General features: G+C 53.1%; 1 protein-coding gene across 3 annotated transcripts; it reads left to right on the top strand.

Moving 5' to 3' along the window:
- Nucleotides 1-4,912: 4,912 nt before the first annotated feature.
- MOB3C (MOB kinase activator 3C) lies at nt 4,913-21,145 on the top strand. 3 transcript variants are annotated; one of them, XM_084528068.1, is made up of 5 exons: nt 4,913-5,162; nt 5,617-5,675; nt 10,655-11,139; nt 16,439-16,641; nt 19,527-21,145. In XM_084528068.1, the coding sequence occupies exons 3-5, from the start codon at nt 10,719-10,721 to the stop codon at nt 19,554-19,556; spliced, it is 654 nt and encodes a 217-aa protein (XP_084384194.1). In that variant the 5' UTR covers nt 4,913-5,162; nt 5,617-5,675; nt 10,655-10,718; the 3' UTR covers nt 19,557-21,145. The 3 variants fall into 3 exon arrangements, with proteins under 3 accessions (XP_084384194.1, XP_084384196.1, XP_084384195.1); XM_084528070.1 differs by lacking the exons at nt 4,913-5,162; nt 19,527-21,145 and adding an exon at nt 15,321-15,441 and having other exon boundaries at nt 5,450-5,675; nt 16,439-16,608; XM_084528069.1 differs by lacking the exons at nt 4,913-5,162; nt 5,617-5,675 and adding an exon at nt 7,576-8,389.

Here is a 21,145-nt window from a genome sequence, read left to right as displayed (position 1 = left end):
TCAGGACTAAAGAACAGAATGACTTAGATTTGTTCTGGGAATGTTGTGCTTCTTAATTGATATATCCATTTCATCCTGTTGCTGGGTTTCTATCTCAGAGTTGTTTTTCTTGAGGAATAGGGTATTATAAACATGTTTTTTTTGTATATTTTTGAATAGCGTAGATGAATTATTGTGTGCTTTATAGCATGTTTTTTCTCAGACTGGCATCTACTCAGCCAGCTCTACAAACGGTATTTAAAGGGACAAAAATAGCTCCTGTTTCTGTATCAGGAACAGCACTACTTATAATAAAAGCAAGATGAAATGGTATAATAACAGAGCTAGAGCCACCGACCAGTTCTTCAATTGCTAAATGACAACTCATGGAAAAAATGCATTAGTGTGGATATGCACAGCCACTTTGGCATGTTTGTAGCAGTGTTTGCAGGAACCTGGCTTTACAGACTGCAGTGGGGTGTTTTTTTTTTTTTTTTTTTTTTTTTTTTTTTAACCTGCTTTCAGCAGACGAATCCCAAAGAGTTTGTGCTTTGAGCTCCTCGTTTTCTTTCCCAGCAGAGGCAGACAGGCCTCTGTGGGCAAGGGCAGCCTGTGCAGGGATCATCCATGTGCCACCACTGCACATGTTGGTAAGTAAACAGAAGACAACCAGGAGCAGCACTGAAATAAGTCCCCTGTCCACATCACATCACTGACACAAACTTGGCGTTAGAGCTAGTTATCCGTCATGTCCAGCCCACGTTACACCTTCCCATCTGCTTGCTGGAGCTGGTAAGCATTTCCTCCTTTGCCAAAGAAATAGGGAGGAGGAGAAGCAACTTCTCTGTCAGAAAAAGACCAATTTGGGGGGCAGGCCTGGTAACAGATTTTTTTATGCTACCCTTAACCGTGACCTGATACAGGTTTGCTTAGTTACAAAGTGCCCTTACACAGTCTGTTAGTTAGTGTAATTGCAGGACCCTGTTGCTGTAATACTGTCAAACCACACTTAGAGCCCCTTCCTTGGACGTGAACAGTGTTCAACTAAGCACTAAAGGCAGATAGTGAGGTTTTACTGATGAGATCTGGTTAACAGTGGTTTTTGTGTGTTAGGCATGAACTCTTGTCCATTAAAATATGTTTCTAGGAGAGGTCCATCTCCTGGGGCTGTGCTGCAAGGAGATGGTTTTGTTCTCTGGTATTGCCATTGTTTCTGGTTGGGTTGGGTCTGAGAAAGTGTGCACAGCAGGGGAGTAATCAAGGGAGGTGTGGATAGGGCTGTTATAATCTGAACAGCCCATCACCTTTATTAAAGAGCATTTTTCCTTCTGTTTTTCAGCATTCGTGCTCCATTTATCATTTTCCCCTAGCTGAAATAAGAGCAGTTTTGATTCATTATTCACTCCCTGCTTTGAAGAAGTCAAAGTTGCTGTATTCATTTTTAATACAGCTATAATACAACATCCCTGGATGAGTAATTGCTAACAGGAGTGAAATTCAAGGCCTCCAGATCCACGCCTGAGCCTCTTTCTAAGCTTAAAAGACCAAAGTCTCCAGTATAAGGCTGTGAGCAGTCACTACCTGTAATTTGAGTAGGTTTTCTTCAAGCCATGGGGTGATTAGTCATAAGCTAAGAACTTCTCCAGGGTTTTAAGACAGAAAAAAATGGTACAATATAAAGGAGGAAACTTTTTTTTGTGTTGCACACCCTGGATGTATTTTTGAGTAAGGCCCTACCTGAAAAAGCAAAGCTGATCATACCACTCACACCCATGTTACTAAGAGAAGGGGGTGACTACCTTTTCTGGCCCTAGAAGAGGTGGGATCAACCGATGGAGAGAGCAAGTGCTTTTTTCTTCAGGTATTTTCATGTGCCATAACATGTTTCCTCCTTGGGTCAGGGTGAGACCACTGGGCACGGGAATTCCTGACTGTGCTGATGACCTGGGGTTGCCTTGTGTCTATACAAACTAGAAGAGCCAAGAGCTTGCTAGGTTTGTGTGTGCACAGTGGTAGGAAGACTTGCTGAGGGCTTACAGAGCTGAAAGTTGCACAACCTGGGAGCTATTCCCACCTCTTCCACTGATGCAGCCTTGGCATGGTCTGGCCACAGGCCCTGTGCAGCTCGGCGCACATCAGCAGCTACTCCAGGTCTAAGCCACTAAAAACTCACGTAGGGTTTGTCAGACACTTGTACTTGGGGTGTGTGACGAGCCTAAGAGCTGCTGAAATAAACCTTTTGGTCGTAGCTTGGGTAACCGTGAGAGACGCTGTGCTGTGTGACCACTAGAGGGAAGATGTCCCTTCGCTCTGAGCACACAGTTTACACAGCCTGTCTGCTCAACTTTGTTAACTCAGGGTGAGTTTTGTGCTAGGAAAGCATATAGCCACCCAGGCTGACCTGTGTGGGCAAGCAGCAACAGGAGGCAGTGGGGTGTAATGAGCCAAAGGGTCCCACTCCCCCTGGGAAGGATGCAGGGCCCCAGTAACTCCAGCAGCAGTTTTCCAAGTAGTTTTTGCTGATTTCCAGCCACTTGAGGGCCAGGGTCTTCCTGAGCTGGGTGCGTCTCTCTTTAGTAGCCCTCAAGGGGGCATGTTCATGGAGGAGAAACCCAAACCTCCTCGGGGCCCTGTGTAGACCTCAGCCCCTGCAGCAGGGAGCTTGTGGCTGAGGCGGGTGCCACACGAGCTGTGACCTCGGTGCCACAGCAGCTCCTCTTAGGAGCAGAGAAGCCAGTTTTACAGCCAGAAGCTCTTGGTTATCAGCACCTCGAAACCAGGGCTTGCCCCCACCCCTGTCACCCCAGGGAGATGTGCCTCACGTCACCAGGAAAGCCGGAGGCTGTCCCGCTCCCCGGGGACGCGCCCTGCCTTGTCAAAGGCGACAGTCGAGGAAGTGCAGACTGAACAATGCTCGTGCCCTTGTTTAAAATGCTGAGCCCGGTGCTTTTTCATCTGTGTCTGTTTCTTCCTGTGCTTGGCGATCGAAGATTAGAGGCCTGGAGAACAGTGAGGCTGCGGTCCCTGCGCAGGAAGTCCCCGCGCGCTATCTCTGAGTGTCTGAAGGACTCCGGCGGGGCAGCTTGCTCTTCCTGGCGCTGCACGGCCCACGCAAACTTCTCCGGAGGAGTCTTCTGCCTCTGGAAAGAAACAGAGCAACCCCTGCTCCCTTTTGTGTTCATTGGGGTGTGCTGTGCCTTGAACCATGTGAAGTCCCGTGGTGGTGTTGGGCCTCTTCCCGTGAGCGCCTGCGAGGTCTGGCAGAGCCATCCAGCGCTCCGGGCCCGCTTCCTTCCCCGCTTCCTTCCCTCCCTGATAAATTCAGCCGTGCACCTGCCTTCACGAGCAGGACTAGAACACCCTCTTCCTTCCTCCGTGATGGACAAATGCCCTCCTCACAGCGACACAGTCCCCTCCTGCCCCAAACCCACAGCTGGGACCGCGCGTGGCTCCGCTGCCTCCCTGCTCTGGGGGGCTTCCGAAACCTGCAGCCTCGCACGGAGTGGCTGCTTTCACCTGGCCATGAATTCCCTTTGGGATTTTTGCTGCCCATCCAAGCCCCCCAGCTTTGGATTTGAGCATACTCAGTAGCATTTTATTTGAAAGGTTCCTCCTGGCTGGGCACCAGCTGCTGGAGAGCTGCCCCAGCCTCTGTGTTATGAGGTCCCAGGACATTTTGGGGTTTCCCACATCATTTGGGGGCAAGCATCATGGACTCAGTGCCTGTTGGGTTGCTGGGGAGGAAGAAAGCAACATAGCACAAACCCTGCTGTGGCAGGGGACAGAGAGCATGAGGTGCTGGGGATGTGTCCCCAGGTGCTGGTGGCTCTGTGGGGCAGGAGGGTTTGTCCCTGCCGGCTCACCCCACCCTATTGGGGGAAACTGCACCCCACGGTGCTCAGCAAAAGGAAAAACTAAAAGATTTTGCTATTGCATGAACTCACTGAAGCAAGAGGCAGGGCTGGTTCGCCAGCTACCAGGAAGAGCCTGCCCAGCTGATTTTGATGGTGTTGCTTTAACCCGAAACCACTGGCCCTGACCACGCGAGCACTGGCCCTGCCTCCATAAAACATCCCGGGGCACTGGAGAGGGCACAAACGTGGAGCTGTTGTATTGGATGAGCTGATGATCACAAGCAAGCTGGACAGATAGATCTGACAGCTCTCTTGTTTTAGGTTTAATTATTCATGGCTATATTTTCCCCTTTGCAAGGCTGCGGTGCCCTGTGGTTCCCTCCAACCCCAGCTCTGAGCGTGCAGGTTGTTTCACCTCCTGATTTTATCTTTTCTGCAGAAACATGCTGCAGCTGCGACACCTCAGCTGCCTCACATTGCGATGGGTGCCAGCTCCGTGGTCCTGCCTGGGGCCAGATCCCAAGCACAGGTGAGTCCTGCATGTCCTTGGTGTGTCCCCACCCCATCACCTGGCCACAATGTGCCCTTCAGCCATGTCCCTGCTGGCTGATCAGGGACATTTGTCATCACCAGGTAGGTGGCTTTATTTTTAAGGATTGTCTCTGAACCTCGTGGCTCCAGGGCAAACCCTGGCATCACCCACAGCTGTGAAGCCTCTGAATGGGGAAAAAAACAAACAAAAAAAAAAAAAAAAAAGCTAAATCCTCAGGAGCAACAGGCAAAGCCCCCATCCTACACCCTCTCCCTTCATGCAAACATTCACAGCACCAGGATCCTCCCATCTTATGGCAGCAGCATCAGCAGGAGCATCCCAGAGCGGGGAGAAACCCTATTAGTGCCACTCCCCCCCCAAAAAAAAAAAAAAAAAAGTAAAATAAAAAATAAAAAAAAGCAAACAAACAAACCAATTGCTGTAGTACGTTGAAAATGTAATTGAAAATACAACTTGGAAGCACCTGCATCTCAGTGGGGACCCAGCGCTGCTCCCCGGGGAGGAGGAGGGGATAGGGGACGGGGAGCTGGGACACCAGCACCGCTCAGCTGCCTCCTGTCCCCCTCAAACACCTGCCGGCTTCACGCCGGACCTGTGCTAGGTGTTTTATATCCCTGTTCAGGCAGCCGGAGCTGAAGCCAGCGGTGCTCCTCCCGCAGCCCTGGCCGTGCCAAACCGTCCCACGCCGCTCCTGCCGTGCCCACCGCGCTGGCTCGAGCGGCACTGAAACATCTCAACACACTTCATAACTCTCCCCACCTCTCAGACTAACAAAAGTAAGTCCTGTCTGAAGCCGAAGGCTTTCTTGGCTTTTGTTCTGCTGCTTCTTTCTTCTCTCTCTTTTTTTTTTTTTTTTTTTTTTCCTTGGGAGGCGCCCAGCTCGTCCCGGCGCTTTCCCCCTTTGGCGGATTTTTGGGGTGCAAAGCGGGGAGGGATGCGCCTGCATTTGCCCAGACGTGCGTGTGGCTGTGTGTGCATGAGTGGGAGCTGCTGGTGGAGCCGGGGGGGCCGCGGGGCCCGGGGACAGCTGCGGCTCGGCAGGGTCAGGATGTGACATCAGCGGCGGCACAAAAACCCTCGGCCCCGCTTTCTGCGACGAGAGCCCGGCCAAGGTCGGCGTGCGGCCGCTCCTCCCGCCGTGGGGCATCCCGGCGGGTGCTGGGCTTTTGTTTTGAATCGGGTTATTTAATTATTTTTTATTATTCTTTATTATTATTTTTTTTTCCCTAGCAAGAGAGCAGCAAGCACAGCGGGATCGTGTGCTGGCGGCTGGGCGTGCCGGGGATGAGGTGAGTGCTGGGCTGGGGAGAGGAGCAGCACCAACATCCCGGTGCTGTGTCCCCCACACCCCCAAGGATGTTCCTGGGGTGTTTCCAAGGCAGGGAGGGCAAACCCTGGGGAGAAACGAGCCCCCCCTACCCGGCTGGGACACGGGAGCCTGCGGAGACTCTTCCCCACGCTGCCGGTGTCTCAGCTGGGCTGTGAGTGTGTGAAAACCGAGGGGTCCTGTGCCTGGGGTGTGGGATGGTGCTGGGCTGGGGAGCCTGGGGGTGTGTGGGGCATGGGGGGAGCCCACGGTGCAGGTGGACACCCCACAGCCTGGTGGGGACAGTTCAGGAGGTGGCTTTGTCCGTGTCCAGGGGAGGGCAGGGGGAGCTGGGGAGGGCGAGCGGTGAGGATGTGCTTCCAGCCACTGGCGTGTGTCCCGCCAGAGTTCCTGGCGTTTGGGATTGTGGCTGTGATGGTGGGGGGATCACCCCATGGGACTGATCTCCCTGGGTGCCACAGGGAGACTGTCTGCAGGGCTCCGAGCAAGTCACTGGTGGCTGCAGCAAAATCCCAGCCCCAGGAGTGAGGTACCCCCAAACAGCATCACCCCAAAGCGAGCTGGATGTGCCACCTGCAGCACAGAGAGATGGGGCTTGGTTTTCTGGGGTCGGGGACACAGAGGGGACAGCGAGGCTGGTCTGGGGGTGAGCAGAGATGTGAGTGGTTCTGTTCCTGGAAACCACGTTGGTTTTCACCAAGTGGGGATTTCCGAGTGTCAGCAGAGCTGAGGGAAGTACCGGCACAGAGAGCAGAGCCCCGCTGCCTTTGGGAGCTGGGGCCTTCAAAAATAGTTGCTGGGGACTGCCCTAAATGATGCTCGTGCCTCTCACAGGGCTCGGCAGCACCAGGAGCTGTGCCTGGCGTTTGGGGCTGGTGGGACCCTGCCTCCAGCCCCCGGCTCTCCACAGCCCTGCTGTCTGGCGTGCTGGCCCTCGATCCCCTTCCCGGCATCTTGTCTTGGCTCGTCTCCTGGAATTTTCCAGCGTTTGGGTTATATTTGGGATCGGCAGCCAATAACCCCATTTCTCACGGACGGCCCAGCTGGGGCTTGGCTCCAGCAGGAAGCCCGGGGAGAGGGAGCGGGGCCAGAGGCCCGAGGCCGTGCCCCCAGCACCTTCCTCCGGCACTGCCCCTCCTTTAAAACCAGACGTGGCCATGGGGAGAGCTGCAAAACCTCCTTGGGGAGCACTGCCTGCCCACAGCCCCTGATGGGACAGGGTCTGAGCTGCTGATAGGGATGCTTAGGGGAGGCAGCTCAGCCTTCGGGGCCTTTTTGGTGCACCTCCAAGTTCCCCACGAAGAAACCCCAGCTGCAGGTGCTCCAGGACAGGTTGAGCTTTGCAACAGGGCTTCTCTGGTGCTCGTGGGGAGCTGTGGGGTCGGGATGCAGACCATAACACAGCCATGAGCAGCAAAAAACACATCCGAGCCCCTTTGCCAGCAGGCAGCTGGTCAGGCCGGCCGTCTGGAGGCCATCTGGGGGCTCAGGCTGGTGTCTGGGCTAGCGCCGGCCCCGCCATGCAGGACAGTAGCAGGAGGGGAATTTTTGCCCTGACGGAGCGGCCTAAGGCCAAAATCCACCAGGGGAAGCAGAGGGGGGACACGTGGAGCCAGCAGGTTTCATGGGAGCCCCGCTACGTGGGGCTCGGTGGGCTCAGGGCCTCGCGGAGGCTGCTGCCGGGCGGTTTCGGATGCCTGTGTGTGTGTGTCAGCGTCTGGGGTCGCGTCCAGGGCTGGCGCAGGCACCAGGCCCGCTGCCAGCTGGAGGTGCCGCTGCCGGCACCTTCCTCCCCCTTGTTATTCCCGACCCCGGTCAGAAATAAGCACTGCTACGTCCTGGGGGCACTCGCAAAGAGCTTTCCCCCTCCCCGAAGCCAAGTCATTGACTTTACAGCCCTAAATATAAAGGGAGAGGAGGGAGATGAGCTTTGAAAGCGGGGAAACCGAGGCAGGGAGCGTGGCACTGTCCCCACCAGAGCCCAGTCCTCATCTGTCAGCCCCTGCTGGTTTTGGGATTCGAGCTGGTTTGGGGTCAGAGATGCCGGCCTGCACTGGTGGCCTTGCTGGGAGCACGGGATTGTTTGCGGTGGGCAGAGGAAGCTCCCCTCCCTTCTGTTTTGCCTTTTTTTCCCCCTTTTGTTTTGCCAGTTTCTAAACAGCCCGTTCGGTGTTGTTCTTAATTTAAAACAAAGCCTTTGTCTGGCAGTGCTCTTCTGTGGTTTTCAAGTGATTTAAAGGAAAAAAAAAAGGAAAAGTATCCTCCCCAAATCCGAAACTAAGGGCTGATCCTGACCCTGAGCTTGTTTCCCCCCATCCAGTTCATTTCCTTTCTCCCCTGGCCCTGCCAGCCCTCTAGGAAACCAGGATTTTGCACGTCCCAGCCTGCTGCAGCCCCACCGCACCCCTGCAGCTTCACCCTGCACCGACTTGGCTTTCACTAAACCCTACAAGTTTCTCTCCTGATCTGGTAAAATCAGGGGCACAGCTGAAACCAGCAGCCTTTGGAGCAGCGGAAGGGTTTCACTGGGTGTTAAACCAACCCCTGCAAAAAACGAGGCCATTTCGGGCAGGTGGATGGGGCAGGCACCGAGGATGTGAGCACACAGCAGTGAGGATATGGGGGGCATGGGACCACCACCGAAACCCCGAACATCTCGCTCTGGAGGATTTGCAGGTGATTCAGGATGGGACATGCGGGGTGCCGGCACCGCCCTGCTGTGGGAATCGCAGGGCAGCCGTGCCTGGAGAGCCCGGGGGCAAGCTTTGATTTCGCACGTGGGAACTGGGGGCTGCCCGGCACCACGCCAGGCCCCCTGGGCACCGACGGCAGCGGGACGTGCACCGTCACGTTGCTGCCTCAGCCTGCTGGGGCACGGCTTTAGGATCTCCCCAAATGGGCATCCCGTTAGCGCTGCCTCGCGCTCCGCTGCTCTAGGTTGAAGGCAGGGAGTGGGAAAAGCTGGTCCTGCAAGCAGCCCGAGGCCGGGGCCGCTTCCAACAGGCTGCTTTTTTGCCCAGTGTCCCCACTGAAGGGCTGCACTGGGTGTTTAAAGCCCCGGCCCTGGCCTCCCCGCTGCTCCTTCCCTGTGCCTCTCACGTCTTTTCCTGCCCGCCGAGCAGGGGAAGCCTTGGAGTGAGGTTGGGAAAGAAGCCGGCTCTTGGCCCGGTGCCTCTCCCCGCTCCTTTCAGTCGTAAATCCCAGGATGTGCTGTTGGCTTTGTGTTAAATCGGATTTCTGGAGAAGAAGTTTTCTCCCCGATTCCGGTAAGGATTCACGAGGCCTTTGAGTGACTCGGTAATTCAGTAGCGGTGCTGGCAGGGACCCCGAGAGCAAACCCGCCCGCGTTACCCAGCTGTGCCCGGCTGCCTGCGAGCTCGGGAGGGGGCTGCTCCCAGCGCTTGGGCAGCGGCGCGTGGTGCTCCCTCATTGCTGCCCATCCCCAAAAGATGCAGGAAAACCTCCACCAAGTGCTGAGCAGGGTTCTTGCCCTGTTTTGTTTTTTTTTTTAATTGGGCATGGGGCCTGTGTGGGGGAAAATCACCTGCAGACACTGTAGTATTAAGCCATTGCATTATGGCATGGGGCAAAAATCACCTAAAAACACAAGTTTTGGGGCTGGGTACAGCAGGGTATGGCAGGGCGTGGTGCCAGCGTGCCACAAACTCTGTGATGGTGACAAAGCATTGCTGTATGTGTGGGAAAGGCTGCGGCTCGTCCCCACCAGCCTCCGCAGCACTGGTGGCTCCCACAGCAGGGCTTTCCCCTTGCTGCTGTGTGGCTGCGGTGTAGAAACCCCCTCAGGGCAGATCCTGCACCCAGGGATGCCCCTGGGGTGGGCTCTGGGGGAGCACAGGGCTTCCCTTGCCAGACAGATGGCTGATCTCTGCTGGGTTAAATAGGATTTGACTGTGGCTCGGGACTGAGTTTACAAAACATTGAGTTTACACAGCAAGCTTTTGGCTAAAAGATGTCTTTTTAACGCTGAATGTGCACCCAAGCCTTGCTTGGCCACCATTCCCTCCTGCTCGTGACTCTGGGTAAGTCACTTCCCCTTTCCGTGAACAGATTGATATTTTTAACTCTTTCCCCACCTCCTCCTCTCTGGGGGAGGCCGTCTGGGGATTTTTTTTCCTCCCCAAGCCCCAGCAAAACATTTGGCACGCTGGGGCCTCCTGTTAACAACCCTGATGAGGCGCACAGGGAACTCCAGGCAGACCCACGAGTGCTTCTCAGCCCGTCCAGGACACTCCGGAGCAGGCGGGATTTCCAGCGGAGCTTCAGGAAGGAAAAAAGGGAAACGCTGCAGACCTGCTCCGTGCTGGCCACCCCAGGCCGGCAGGAAGGGATGAGCTCAGAGTGGTGACTTCCAGACCTCGTCCCCTGTCCCCGGGGTGCTGCGAGGCTGGAGAAGCGTGGGGAGCTGTGGGAGCCCCAGCTCCCGTGCGCATTGTGCGCCGGCACAGCCGCATCCTGGCACCGGCGCGCTCGGCTGCTGTTTGTTTCCCTTCTTCGGATGCGGGTTTTGTTCTTCCGAACAAACACACGGGGCTGAACAACAACAAAAATCCCCCCTCTTCCCGTTGAGCCGGGCTCTGGGGCTGTGTGAACCAGCAGCCAGCTGCGGTCGCAGCGTTGTCCACAGGGCTGGCTCGCAGCTATTTTTGGGAGCTGCGAAATCCCTGGGAAAGAGGCACGTCTCCTTTGCCAGGAGGGGATAAAAGACGCCAGGTTGGGGCTGCTGGGGTTGGTGAACACCACTGATATCACATTTTTTTGTTTGATGGCAATATTTACAGATAAAGGCCTGGAGATAAGAGGCTGGCTGGCTCCTCACTGCTGCCGTTGTGGGGCCAGCAGCATCCCGGCGCTAGCTCGTCCCTGCGAGGCGCACGCACACAGCTCTGTGCATAACCAAAATCCGTGTCCTTCTCCTCCCAGAAACCTCCATCCCTGAAGATCCGTGGCTTTGACTCCGCTGCCCTCACCCTGGCCGGCCCAGCCCATGATGGCACTGTGTCTCAAGCAAGTCTTCAACAAAGACAAAACGTTTCGGCCCCGCAAGAAGTTCGAGCCCGGCACCCAGCGCTTCGAGCTCTACAAGAAAGCCCAGGCCTCCCTCAAATCCGGGCTGGACCTGAGGACGGTGGTGCAGCTGCCTCCCGGCGAGAGCATCAATGACTGGATCGCCGTGCACGTGGTGGACTTCTTCAACCGCATCAACCTCATCTACGGCACCATGTCGGAGTACTGCACCGAGAGGAGCTGCCCCATCATGTCGGGCGGGCTCAAGTACGAGTACCGCTGGCAGGACGATAGCAAGTACAAGAAGCCGACCAAGCTGTCGGCCCCGCAGTACATGTGCATGCTGATGGACTGGATCGAGATGCTCATCAACAACGAGGACATCTTCCCCACCAGGATAGGTGAGTGGGCCGTGGTTCCTCACAGCAGGGCTCTGCTTGTAACCAGTGCGGGTTCCCAAGCCATCACTGCAAACCTCCGGGTGGTGCTGAATTTAGCAATCCCAAGAGATTGGGGTTCCTCATTCTGTTTGCAGGAAAAAATATTCTCTTCTGTGCTTTCGTTTTTTCCATCTATGCTGTGATTCTGAGAAATGAGGGCTGGTAGGATGTCTGCTCACCCATCCTCGAGGAGCTGAGCTGCAACACTGTTTGGAGGTGGTCAGCCCACCCCCTCACCATCTTGTCCGTTCTGTCTTGATGGACCAGCTCCAGTTCTTTCTACTTTTCTAAGCAGGTTCACGCTCCCAAGGTCTGGCCTTTGTCCTGCCTTGCTGCGTCACTTCTCAGCTCCTTTCCACCCCTGCTAATTCATCCCAGCCCTGACGATACATCTCATCGTGCTGTTTAGCTAAGGCGTCTCCAGAGCAGAGGCCTGACCGGGGATCCAGCCTTTCCAGCTGCTCACCCCCTGCATATGATGCAACCTTGCAAAAAGTTTGGCCTTAAGAGCTTGCAGCGGCTGCCAAAGGCAAAAGCAGCATGCGAAATAACCCCTCTGCTGCTGACCTGCTGTGTTTGGCAGCTGATATTGGCTCTGCTGCTGAGCTGCTTTCTCATTTGGGGAGATGTGCAGGGGCTGGAGCTGGTGTGCTGGCTGCTGGGTGCTGGTGAAAGACATCTACCACCTCTTCCATTTGCTGAGGGGCTGCTCTGGTTGTTTCCTGCCATCTTCATGGAGCAGAAAAGGTCTATAAATAAGCTCTCGCCCTGCCAGTGTTCAAGAGGCACTTGGATAATGTCTTTAATAACATGCTTCAGCTTTTGGTTAGCTCTGAAGTGGTCAGGCAGTTGGACGCGATGGTCTTTGTAGGTCCCTTCCCACTGAACTTTTCTGTTCTGCTCTGTCCCACGGGATCTCTTCTTTCCCTGGGTCATTTGCACCAGACCTGGCTGCCAGAGTCTCAGTTGCTGCCCGGGAGAGGTTGCTTTCCAGAAAAAAATCCAAAGCCACTTGAATGGAAAGGAAGCTTTAGGGATCTTAGGGCGAAATGCAGGGCTTTGCAAGTCTGTTTCCCCAAGCAGCACAGCCGACAGAGCTGGATGAAACCACTGCAGTTGTTCTTAGGATTTTTATTAACATGCTGAAAAAGCCTTGGAAACATCGAAGAAAATGGTCTGTGTGGGATTTCTGGCTGCCACTAATTCTCACAGCCCCGTTTGGCTGTGCTGGAGCATCTAGGCACGTGCTGCTGCTTTTTTGGGGAAAGCCTCTGCCCCTCTGGGCTATGAGGCTTGGAGGGGTGACAGCTCTGTGCAAGCAGGAGAGAGGCAGCACACGGAGGCTTGGCTTGCCAAAATCTTAATTTCAGCCTTGTGGGATGGGGCGCCCGGTCTGACCCGGCTGCACGGGCTCTGCTTGCAGCTAGGGGAGAGGCTCCTCTGACTGGGGGGCTCCTTCGTCCTGGGCTTGGAGGCTCAGCTAGAAGATAAAGGAGATGGTGAGGGTGGAGGAGATGCTGCATCTTCCCTGTCCACAGGGAAGTCTACCCACAGGGCTCAGTCCCACTGAAAGGCTTTGCTGTATAAATCCTCCCTCTGGAAGGAAACCTGTCTGCCACGATGAGACAGTTTCCTGGCTGGGGTGAGCCTGGCTGCCATAAATCACCTCCAGCTCTCCCAGCCCACCCGGATCAGTTAACATGCGCTTAGCGCTCTGTTTCCGTTCTCCCAATCAACATAGCTGGCCTGAAAAAAAAAATAAAAAAAAAAATTAAATGCAGAATAAGCATTGTTCCTATGCAGGGATTAGAATAAGTGATTCTACAGGCTTATTTTTACCAGCTGGTAAAGCTATGTCAGTAGATTTCTTCATGAGCGAGTTACCACTGGGAAAATATCGGCTCCTTCTGGTCATCTCCCTGCCCCATGGTGCCTGCTGATAGCTGGGGAAATCACATCTCATGTTCACCGAGAACCTGCCCATGGTGAAAACCCAAACTTTTAGGGTTTGCAGGGCCACCTGTCCCATGCCCACACTGCCCCGTGTGCCGAGACGTCTCCGTTTTTAAAGCAGCGTGGACGTGAGGCTTGGACCAAAAGCAGCGGCGGCAGCACCCGCGCTCTCTGCCAGCTCTGCCCGTGGCTGCCAGGAGCATCACTTGCAGGAGGCTCTGGGGCTGTTCTTGGAAAGCTCTCCCAAGCCCAACCCTGCCATGCAAGCGTATTCCCAAAACAATGACAAAAAGCAGAGAAAACTTGATGCATAATTATCCCATCCTTTCTCCCCGTAACAACAGGAGAAAAATGTTCAGAATTCGGCTAATTGTTGCATTTTTCTCAGCTAGCTATTTTTTACACAATTTGCCTTTTATTTTCTCCCTTCTTTCTTCCCGAATTAATGCCACAGCAGCTTGCAGCTGCCACCGTGCTGTTAGTTTCAAAGGAGCTTTAAAGACGTATTTTTAGGAAAAGATGAATCACCGAACCATCCAGCGGCCAAAATGGATTTTTAGCAATAATATTAACGACGATAATTCATCACGTCGTTCACTGAATTACTGCTCTTGGAGAGGAAAAAATACGACTGCCAAGAAGCAAAATAGTTTCACATTACTGATTCATCATGAAAAAATGGAATTGGCTGGTGCACAAGGGCTGAGGAAGGGAGAGATGGCAGGAAGGGTCCAAGACCCGTCCGCCTTCCCTTCCTGTAAGCGCAGGCGCTTCGTTGCCTCTCATCCTCATTTCCTTTTCCTCACGGTCCCACACGGCTTCCTTATGTTTTGAAGCAATCGGCGCAGAGGGTGGAAAACAGACTCCTCGGAGCATTAAATCACATCGTGGGGTTTCAAGGAAAACATCCAGGAATAACTGAAGCTGCTGATTCGTGTCAGGGCGGTGAGTCACGCTGCTGGCAGCGATGAAATCGTACCTGCTGCTGCGTTTACAGCCCTTGCCCTGCCTTCCAGCACGTCTGATGCTCTCCGTTTCCCCGCTCGGGTCCTGCTAGGGCCATTTCTGCAAGCGGAGAGATGCGGGGAGAAGGAGCCAGAACCCGACCCTCAAAATCCCTGGGCCCAAAGGACCGTAGCAGGTGGTGGTGTCACGACGAGGTGACCCACTGAAGTCCATGGGTGACAGCCAGCCAGCACGGCAGCCTGGCGGTGCCCGGAGAGGACAGCCTGACACTGACACCTTGTGATGGACACAAGGAAGAGCAGCCCAGCTTCAGGGCGCGGGAGCTGATGGTGCTGCTGGGTTCATGGGAAGCCACAGTGGTGGGGTAGCCCAGAAGGGTACCTCGAGCTCTTGGCAGCCCGATGCTCTCTCTGCAGGCATCATTCGGAGTGTGATAGCTCAGCAGCTCCCACAGTGGCTGTCAGCCACAAGCTTTGTGCTAAATCTCTGTTCCCTGATGCAAGAGATGCTTTTGGAGAACCCAGGTTGGAGCTGGATGTGTCTGCCCCTCCAGCTCTCCAGCCTGTGCACGAAGATGTTGCTGGCAGCTGGTTTATAGGACAAGAGAGTTCCTGGCTAACCTCAGGACAAAGGCAGAGGAAAGCCACCTGGCAGCTCTGGAGGTGGATCCTCCCAACAGCAGTATCAGGACCAGATGCCATCAGCCCTGGCAGTCTGAGCCCGTTCTGTTCAGAACAGTCTGTGTTTCCCAGCTGGCTTCTGGGAACCTGCGTTCATCCGAAATGACTCGCTCTGATGGATTTTTCTTTATTAAAAGAAATATTTCTCGACTGGTTCCTCAAAGGTGCTCCGCAGGGGCCACCCTAATGGCTTGTCCCTGCCCCTATCTGGGTGATTAGGGCTTTTATTTGCTTAGCAAATTCTCACTCAGTGCAAAAAGCTCCAGTGAAGCCTTTGCTAAAGCACAATGCCCTTCCTGACGGCAGGGAAGCCCAGAGGTCTGCTCCATGCTCCCTGCCTCAGCACACAGCAGGCAGGGAGAGCTCCACGGTCAGGGGGTGAGGGCAGAAGCAGATCCCCACGAGAAGAGGGGCACGGCACTGCTGCTGGCAAACAAAACTGCCAGGAGCCAGTGGGAAAAAAACAAGTTAATTGCCTAGCGGGGCTGATGAGGAAGACTCAAATTACCATTTTTATTGTGTTTTTTTTTTTTTTTTTTTTAGCCGAGAGATTTGCTGATGCTTTCCGCAGCATCATGCGTGAGCTGGCCACAGTTGAGCGGAGATTATTTGGGAAGATTTTTAAGAGGTTAAGTGCTGTATTAGTAAGAAGCTCGGGGAGGAGGTAGGTACAGCTGCGGGAAGGGAGGATTTAATTTTCTTGTTGCAGATTTGCATTGAATTGCTCAGGGGAGAGGAAGAACCGTTAGGAAAACAAATCATAATTGTTTCATTTTCCACCATCCAAAAAAAATATTTGCAGGGGTTTCAAAAGCCAGGCTTCCTTTAGAGATTTGCTTGCTGACACGGACCCTGTTATACCTCTGAGATTTTCACTGTGATAGTAGTGTGTTTAGGCAAGGGTGGAAATGTAGAGTAACAAATTGTGTCCTTGTGCAGGACAAAGCTAAAAGCATAGAGTAAAGTGTGGTGGGCCCAGTTCCTGAACAACCTGGGAGGACATTTCAGTAGGGAGCATCATACAGGCACAATGGCATGACTACGCAAGGATTGCCAAGCCAGGCATCTCTGTTCCTGATTTAGTGACACAATTGTTTGAAACATGGCTCAGGAGGAAATCTGGAACCCCACCTGTTTCTGTGGATGCATCAGAAGTGATGTTTGAGGGCGTGTGGAGGAAGAAAGGTAGCACAACCCGTGGTTTCGGTTCTGAGGAGCAGGGAAGGTTTCCGTCCTGCTGAGACAGGTTTTGTTCTGTCGTAGACTTGGGTAAAGACATTTGTGCTGCGCTGGGTCTGCTCAGGTTTGTATGGAAAGGGCAGGACAGAGGGATCCAGACAGGGAAAGATGTGGCCTCCTACACTGGATGAGAAATTTTCTCTCAAAGGGAAACTCCCCAGATTGCCAGAATTGCAGAAAATTGCTGCTTGGGCGATGAGGAAATTGGGCAAGGGAGAAAGCTGGATGGCACAGTGCCCCGCTGGAGCTGTCACCTTGGCATTAGCCAAGGGAGTCTTTCACCCATGGCTCCCTGTTAAGCACAGCAGCAACATTTACACTCTGGCTGTTGTTTTGTTTTGTTTTCCTGGTGGTGGTGGGGTTTTATTTTCATTTTTTTCCAGAAATAGTCAAATGTTTTCCAATGTGCTTCTGCTTTGCAGGTGTCCCCTTCCCCAAGCAGTTCCAGCAGGTTTGCACTAAGATCCTCACCCGCCTCTTCCGTGTCTTCGTCCACGTCTACATCCATCACTTTGACAGCATCATCAACATGGGTGCCGAGGCTCACGTCAACACCTGCTACAAGCACTTTTACTACTTCATCAGGGAGTTCAGCCTGGTCGACCATCGGGAGCTGGAGCCTTTGGTAAGGATGCCCCAGGTGGGGCTGGGCTCTGCCCCCCTGCAGTCACCCTCTGTGGGCTCTTTCAGCCACCCAGATGCACACCCACGGTTTTTGTCTCTGCACCACAACAGGGTGTCCCTCTGAAATCTTGGCAGCTCTAACGAAATTTGCACACCAAGTGTTGCCAGGCACTTGTGTGCTTGTGGCTTTCTAGGGTCAGATCTGAGCCCAGATCTCCTCTCCAGGCTTGAGTGTTCCTATTATGGTCTAAGGTCCTTGCTTCAGCTCCAAGTGCGAATTACAAGGAGGCTGGAGGAAGGCGAGCCCCAGCAGGGCACACAGCTCCAGACAGCAGCTATCCAAGCCAAATGAGAGAGGCCTTGCTGGAGCTCCAGGATCTGCTGCAGCCTCCCCTGGGAAGCAATTAGCCAGGCAGAGACCTTGGAAAAAGCAGGGCTGGGGGCACCAGAGGAAGAGCAAGACAGGCCTGGCACATAAACCAGAAAATGTGCATAGTTTTGTAACACAAGCAAAGGTGTCACAGGCAAAGTCATGTGTGGTCTGACCTAGAGATGATGTGTTGTGATGGGGAGAAGAATTAATAGGGAGCCCAGTGTCACTGCATCCCATGTCCTTCTTCCTCCCCAGCACCCCTCATGACAAACCTCGTTAGCATCAAAACACAGCCCATGATGGTGTCATCTCCTTTGGCTGATGCTGGCTAACGTAAATAATTAGCACTAATAGCCAAAGCAGAGGCTGACATCGCTAAATAGCCTTTCAATGCCACTGACTCATGCAGCACGGGATCATTTATGGGTCTGGATGAATTGAAGATGAATAGATTTTCCAGCGTGATGCAACCAGGGTTAAAGTACAAGGAAATGAGGTGTGTTTCTCTCTGGTCTGTCTTGTTTCTTGGTGTGCCCATTGCCTGGTTTGCACTGCTGGTATCCAAGCCCTGCGGGAGGCTCAGGCACCTCCTTTCCCCGGGCGATGCCTGGCTGTAGGTGTGAGCGAGTGACCTGCAGCCAGAGGGTGGCTGTGCCCTGGATGCAGTGCTGTGTTTGGGACAGGGAGACAAGTTCCTGCAGCTTAGGGCAACTTTTGAGGATTGAAAGCCATTCTGATCACCCTGTTACCCCAGCGAGGCTGTAACTGGGCATTGGTCCCAAACTCTGAGTGGGTTAGGACACTTCTCTCTGCTGCACGCAGGGAAAGCTGCACTTACTGCTGCACTTGGACAGCCAGAAAACACCAGGAGACCAAAGGGGACAAGATCAGGCTTCTGTAACGATTCCTTCCCCCCAAGACACAATATCAGGCAGTCAGTGGCTTGCTTTGCTCCTCTCCTCACTGGGCTGTACCATGGCTGTTGCCCTGCCCCTGGGTGTTTTTCAGTCTTGAAGAACTCTTCAGCTGGTTTGACACACAGGTGAGGACAGACAGCGCGTTGCATCTGCCTTCATTATAAGTTAAGAGTGTAGGATCTTGTTTTTGCAAGTCCTCAAAGGTTGCAGAAAGCTGATCATCTCTCATTTGGGATGAGATGAACCATCCTCGAGAGGCTGAGTCCCTCCTGACTGCCTCATGAGCCCGGAGAACTGATCTCACCTTGCACTTAGCTGGCCAGTTAGCCCACACAAATCGCATGGGAGAGGAGAGTCCTGTTCCCTGTGCGTGGCTGTGGAGGGCCACCAAGCACATGGGGACTTGGCGGGAGCAGGACAGCAGGTCTGAGTGCTGTACTATGGCTGGAGCTGCCCAGATGTGGGCTTTATTCTGGGGAAGCCCCAGTTTGGAGATTTAGGATGGTGAGGAAAGAAAAATCAGCATCTCATCAGCCAGAGAATGTCCAGTTCGGCCCAAGTAGCTCAAAAAAAAATACAGAGATTATGGGATGAAGGGGTTCTTGGTTTCAAAGACTGCCTCTGCCTGAATTTCCCTTTGCTGTCTCAATCAAACTTTTGTCAAACTTCTTTAGGAAGTGATTTCATAGCAGCGAATTGCAGGAGCCAAAAACGAGATAAGAGAGATCTTTTGCAAAGGCAGAACTGGTGACAGGCAGTGATTCACTCTTAGCAAAGGCCAAGTGCAGAAATGGGGGCTGAGGGGAGCTGTGCACTTGGGGGAAGAGGCGTCAGGTCACGGCACCGGGCAGCAGCACTGGCAGAGCCCCAGCTGCTCACGTGCCAAGGCAGGGTGCTGGGGATTTCCAGGGGTGATGGCTGCAGAAAAGCTCTCTCTTTGCCGCTCCCACTCAGTGGACTAAGTCGAGCTCCTTCAGGTGAGAGTAACTATGGCTTTCCACCAGCTGAAAGGTGGGCACCTTCCCAATGCAGCCAGCACTGTATGATTCCATCCTGGCTAAAATCCCCATTTATGAACCTAAACAGAGCTTGCTCTTGTAATCTTGTCCCTCCCTGTGTCCAGCGCTGATGGCTCAGGCCTAGGATTTGAAGGTGAAGCATTTGGCAAGCGACAAGAGCGGTGACAGTGAGAGGAGGGGACTCTGGCTATGGACGCTTGGGCCCGAGTGGCTGACAGAGGAGCTGATGAAACCGGGGAGCCCTGCTTCTGTGCCTTAGGGGTCCCACAAAGCACTAGACCCCCTGAGAGGGACATGAAGCAACCAGCACTGAAGGCTTCCCGTGTCCCTCTGCTGTTAGAGTTCATTTGCACAACAGTGTGGGATCCCTTGCCAAGGCCACAGGTCCTTCGGTGAGCTGCTGGCACCTCCTGGAGCGAGAGCTCTGCGTCCTGAGGCTCTGGGAGCAGCACCGCCTGCTCGGCCTGCTACCTTGGAGCCAGCAGCAGGCTACCTGCCAGGCTGCCCCATGTGGCACTACGGTGTCAGCTGTCTCTGCACTTACTGGTTCTGTCTTTTCTTTTCCCTTCCAATGCAGAAGGAAATGACAGAACGGATTTGCCACTGAGGTGATGTCGGCGGGCGCACTCAGCCAGCTCACTCGGCACCTGACGGGACAAGAGTGCTGGGGAACCCCTCCTGAGGACCTGCCCTGGGAGTCTCAACTGAACTATGAACGCTGCGGAAGAGCCTCTTCAGGCCAGAGCTGGATCCCAAGCTTGCTAAACATCTCTGAGCATACATATTTTTAAAATTTTAACAGATCCCAGTCTATCACATGGCTACTGTCTTAGAAAGCCACTGACTTCTGGCGAACGGGGCGAGCTGGGTTGACTGATACACACTCTGGTCTCTAAAAACCAATCCCATGTGTGATAACATTTCCTCAGCTAACTTGCCTCTTGTTTTGTCCTCAGCTACATTATCTTCAAACGCTTTGTTAGCGATACCTGCCCTGCAAGCAGGTATGACCTTGGCTGAATCATGCCTGTGGCCTTGCCCAGATGCGGCGGGTTTGTCGTAACATCTGAGGTCAGCTCTGCAAAGCTGCTGAGGTTTGATCCCAGCTGACTTCACGAGGTTAGCTGCCAATGTCCTGTTTTTAATCATGAGCTGTGAATGTCTCTCCTTCTGACCTAATCCATGCTTTACCAAAGGGACCTTTTTTATTTTTTTTTTCCTTTTTTTTTTTTTTTCCCCAGGAACTTTTCACGCTTGGCAGCAGGGACTTCATGACTAATAGCAAGGTGGCCCCAGGACAAAAGGAAGTGAATTGGCGACTTTCCATTGTGATCACGCAGTCCACACAAGTGTTTTCTAAACTCAGAAACTGTGATACAAAGAGAGGGAAATAAGCTTGCCAGAAAACAAACAGTGTTTCCTGACATGTTGTCTTGGCTCAAAGCAGCAGGTGCAGGCTAGAGAAATTGATTTCTTTCCATCGTCCAACATTATAGCATAGAAAAACAGGTGGGGAAGGACTTTAAGAGACATCTTGTCTACCCTGATTGTCCAAAAATGCAAGATCGGTTCCCCTTAAGCCTTTCTGATCAGAGTTTCTCTAGCCCAAAAAAGAAGGCATACCATTGCTACCTGGTCTGTGCCCCTGTTCCCCTGAAAGGCATCACATCCCAAAACTTCTTCCCCTTCTGCTTGCAGTGCCTGTTAACTAGTGTCCCATTCCCTGTGACATTTTCTTTTGACAAGAGTTGAAGTCTTTTTTTTTTAATTTTAATTTTATTTTATTATTATTTTTTTTTTTTACAATTTTGAGGGAGTTAAATTGTCTGAGCCACGGCGTTTTTATGTTTGTCTTTCCTGGCCTTTTTCTGGGAAAGTTTTGTACACCAGACCCAGCTGATATTTATAACATTTGCCCATTTGGGGGGGAGGAAGGGGATGTGGCTAGAAAATGTAAATATTTAAGCCAACACTAAAGTGCACAAATGCATTTTTAGTGCTCAGAGCACTTATTTTGTTGTGAAAATCTATTTTTTTTAATCTTGTGTACCAGATGTATATTTTTACATGGAAATAAAACGAAGCAAAATGGACACGAAACGACCCGATAAATCATTGCAATATTTTCACTGTAAAATAATAATTGAAAGTCCAAACGTTTTTGTTCTGTTACTAATTAAAGAAACATGAACAAGC

The sequence above is a fragment of the Aythya ferina genome, assembly GCF_964211825.1.
Source record: "Aythya ferina genome assembly, chromosome: 8".
Taxonomy (NCBI): domain Eukaryota; kingdom Metazoa; phylum Chordata; class Aves; order Anseriformes; family Anatidae; genus Aythya; species Aythya ferina.
This window is presented reverse-complemented; position numbering and strand designations above follow the sequence as displayed.

Excerpts from the sequence above, each read along its gene's own strand:
- MOB3C (XM_084528068.1), top strand. The coding sequence starts at position 10,719 with ATGATGGCACTGTGTCTCAAGCAAGTCTTCAACAAAGACAAAACGTTT. Across the intron at positions 11,140-16,438 it reads CATCTTCCCCACCAGGATAG|GTGTCCCCTTCCCCAAGCAG; the intron begins GTGAGTGGGCCG and ends TCTGCTTTGCAG. Across the intron at positions 16,642-19,526 it reads ATCGGGAGCTGGAGCCTTTG|AAGGAAATGACAGAACGGAT; the intron begins GTAAGGATGCCC and ends CTTCCAATGCAG.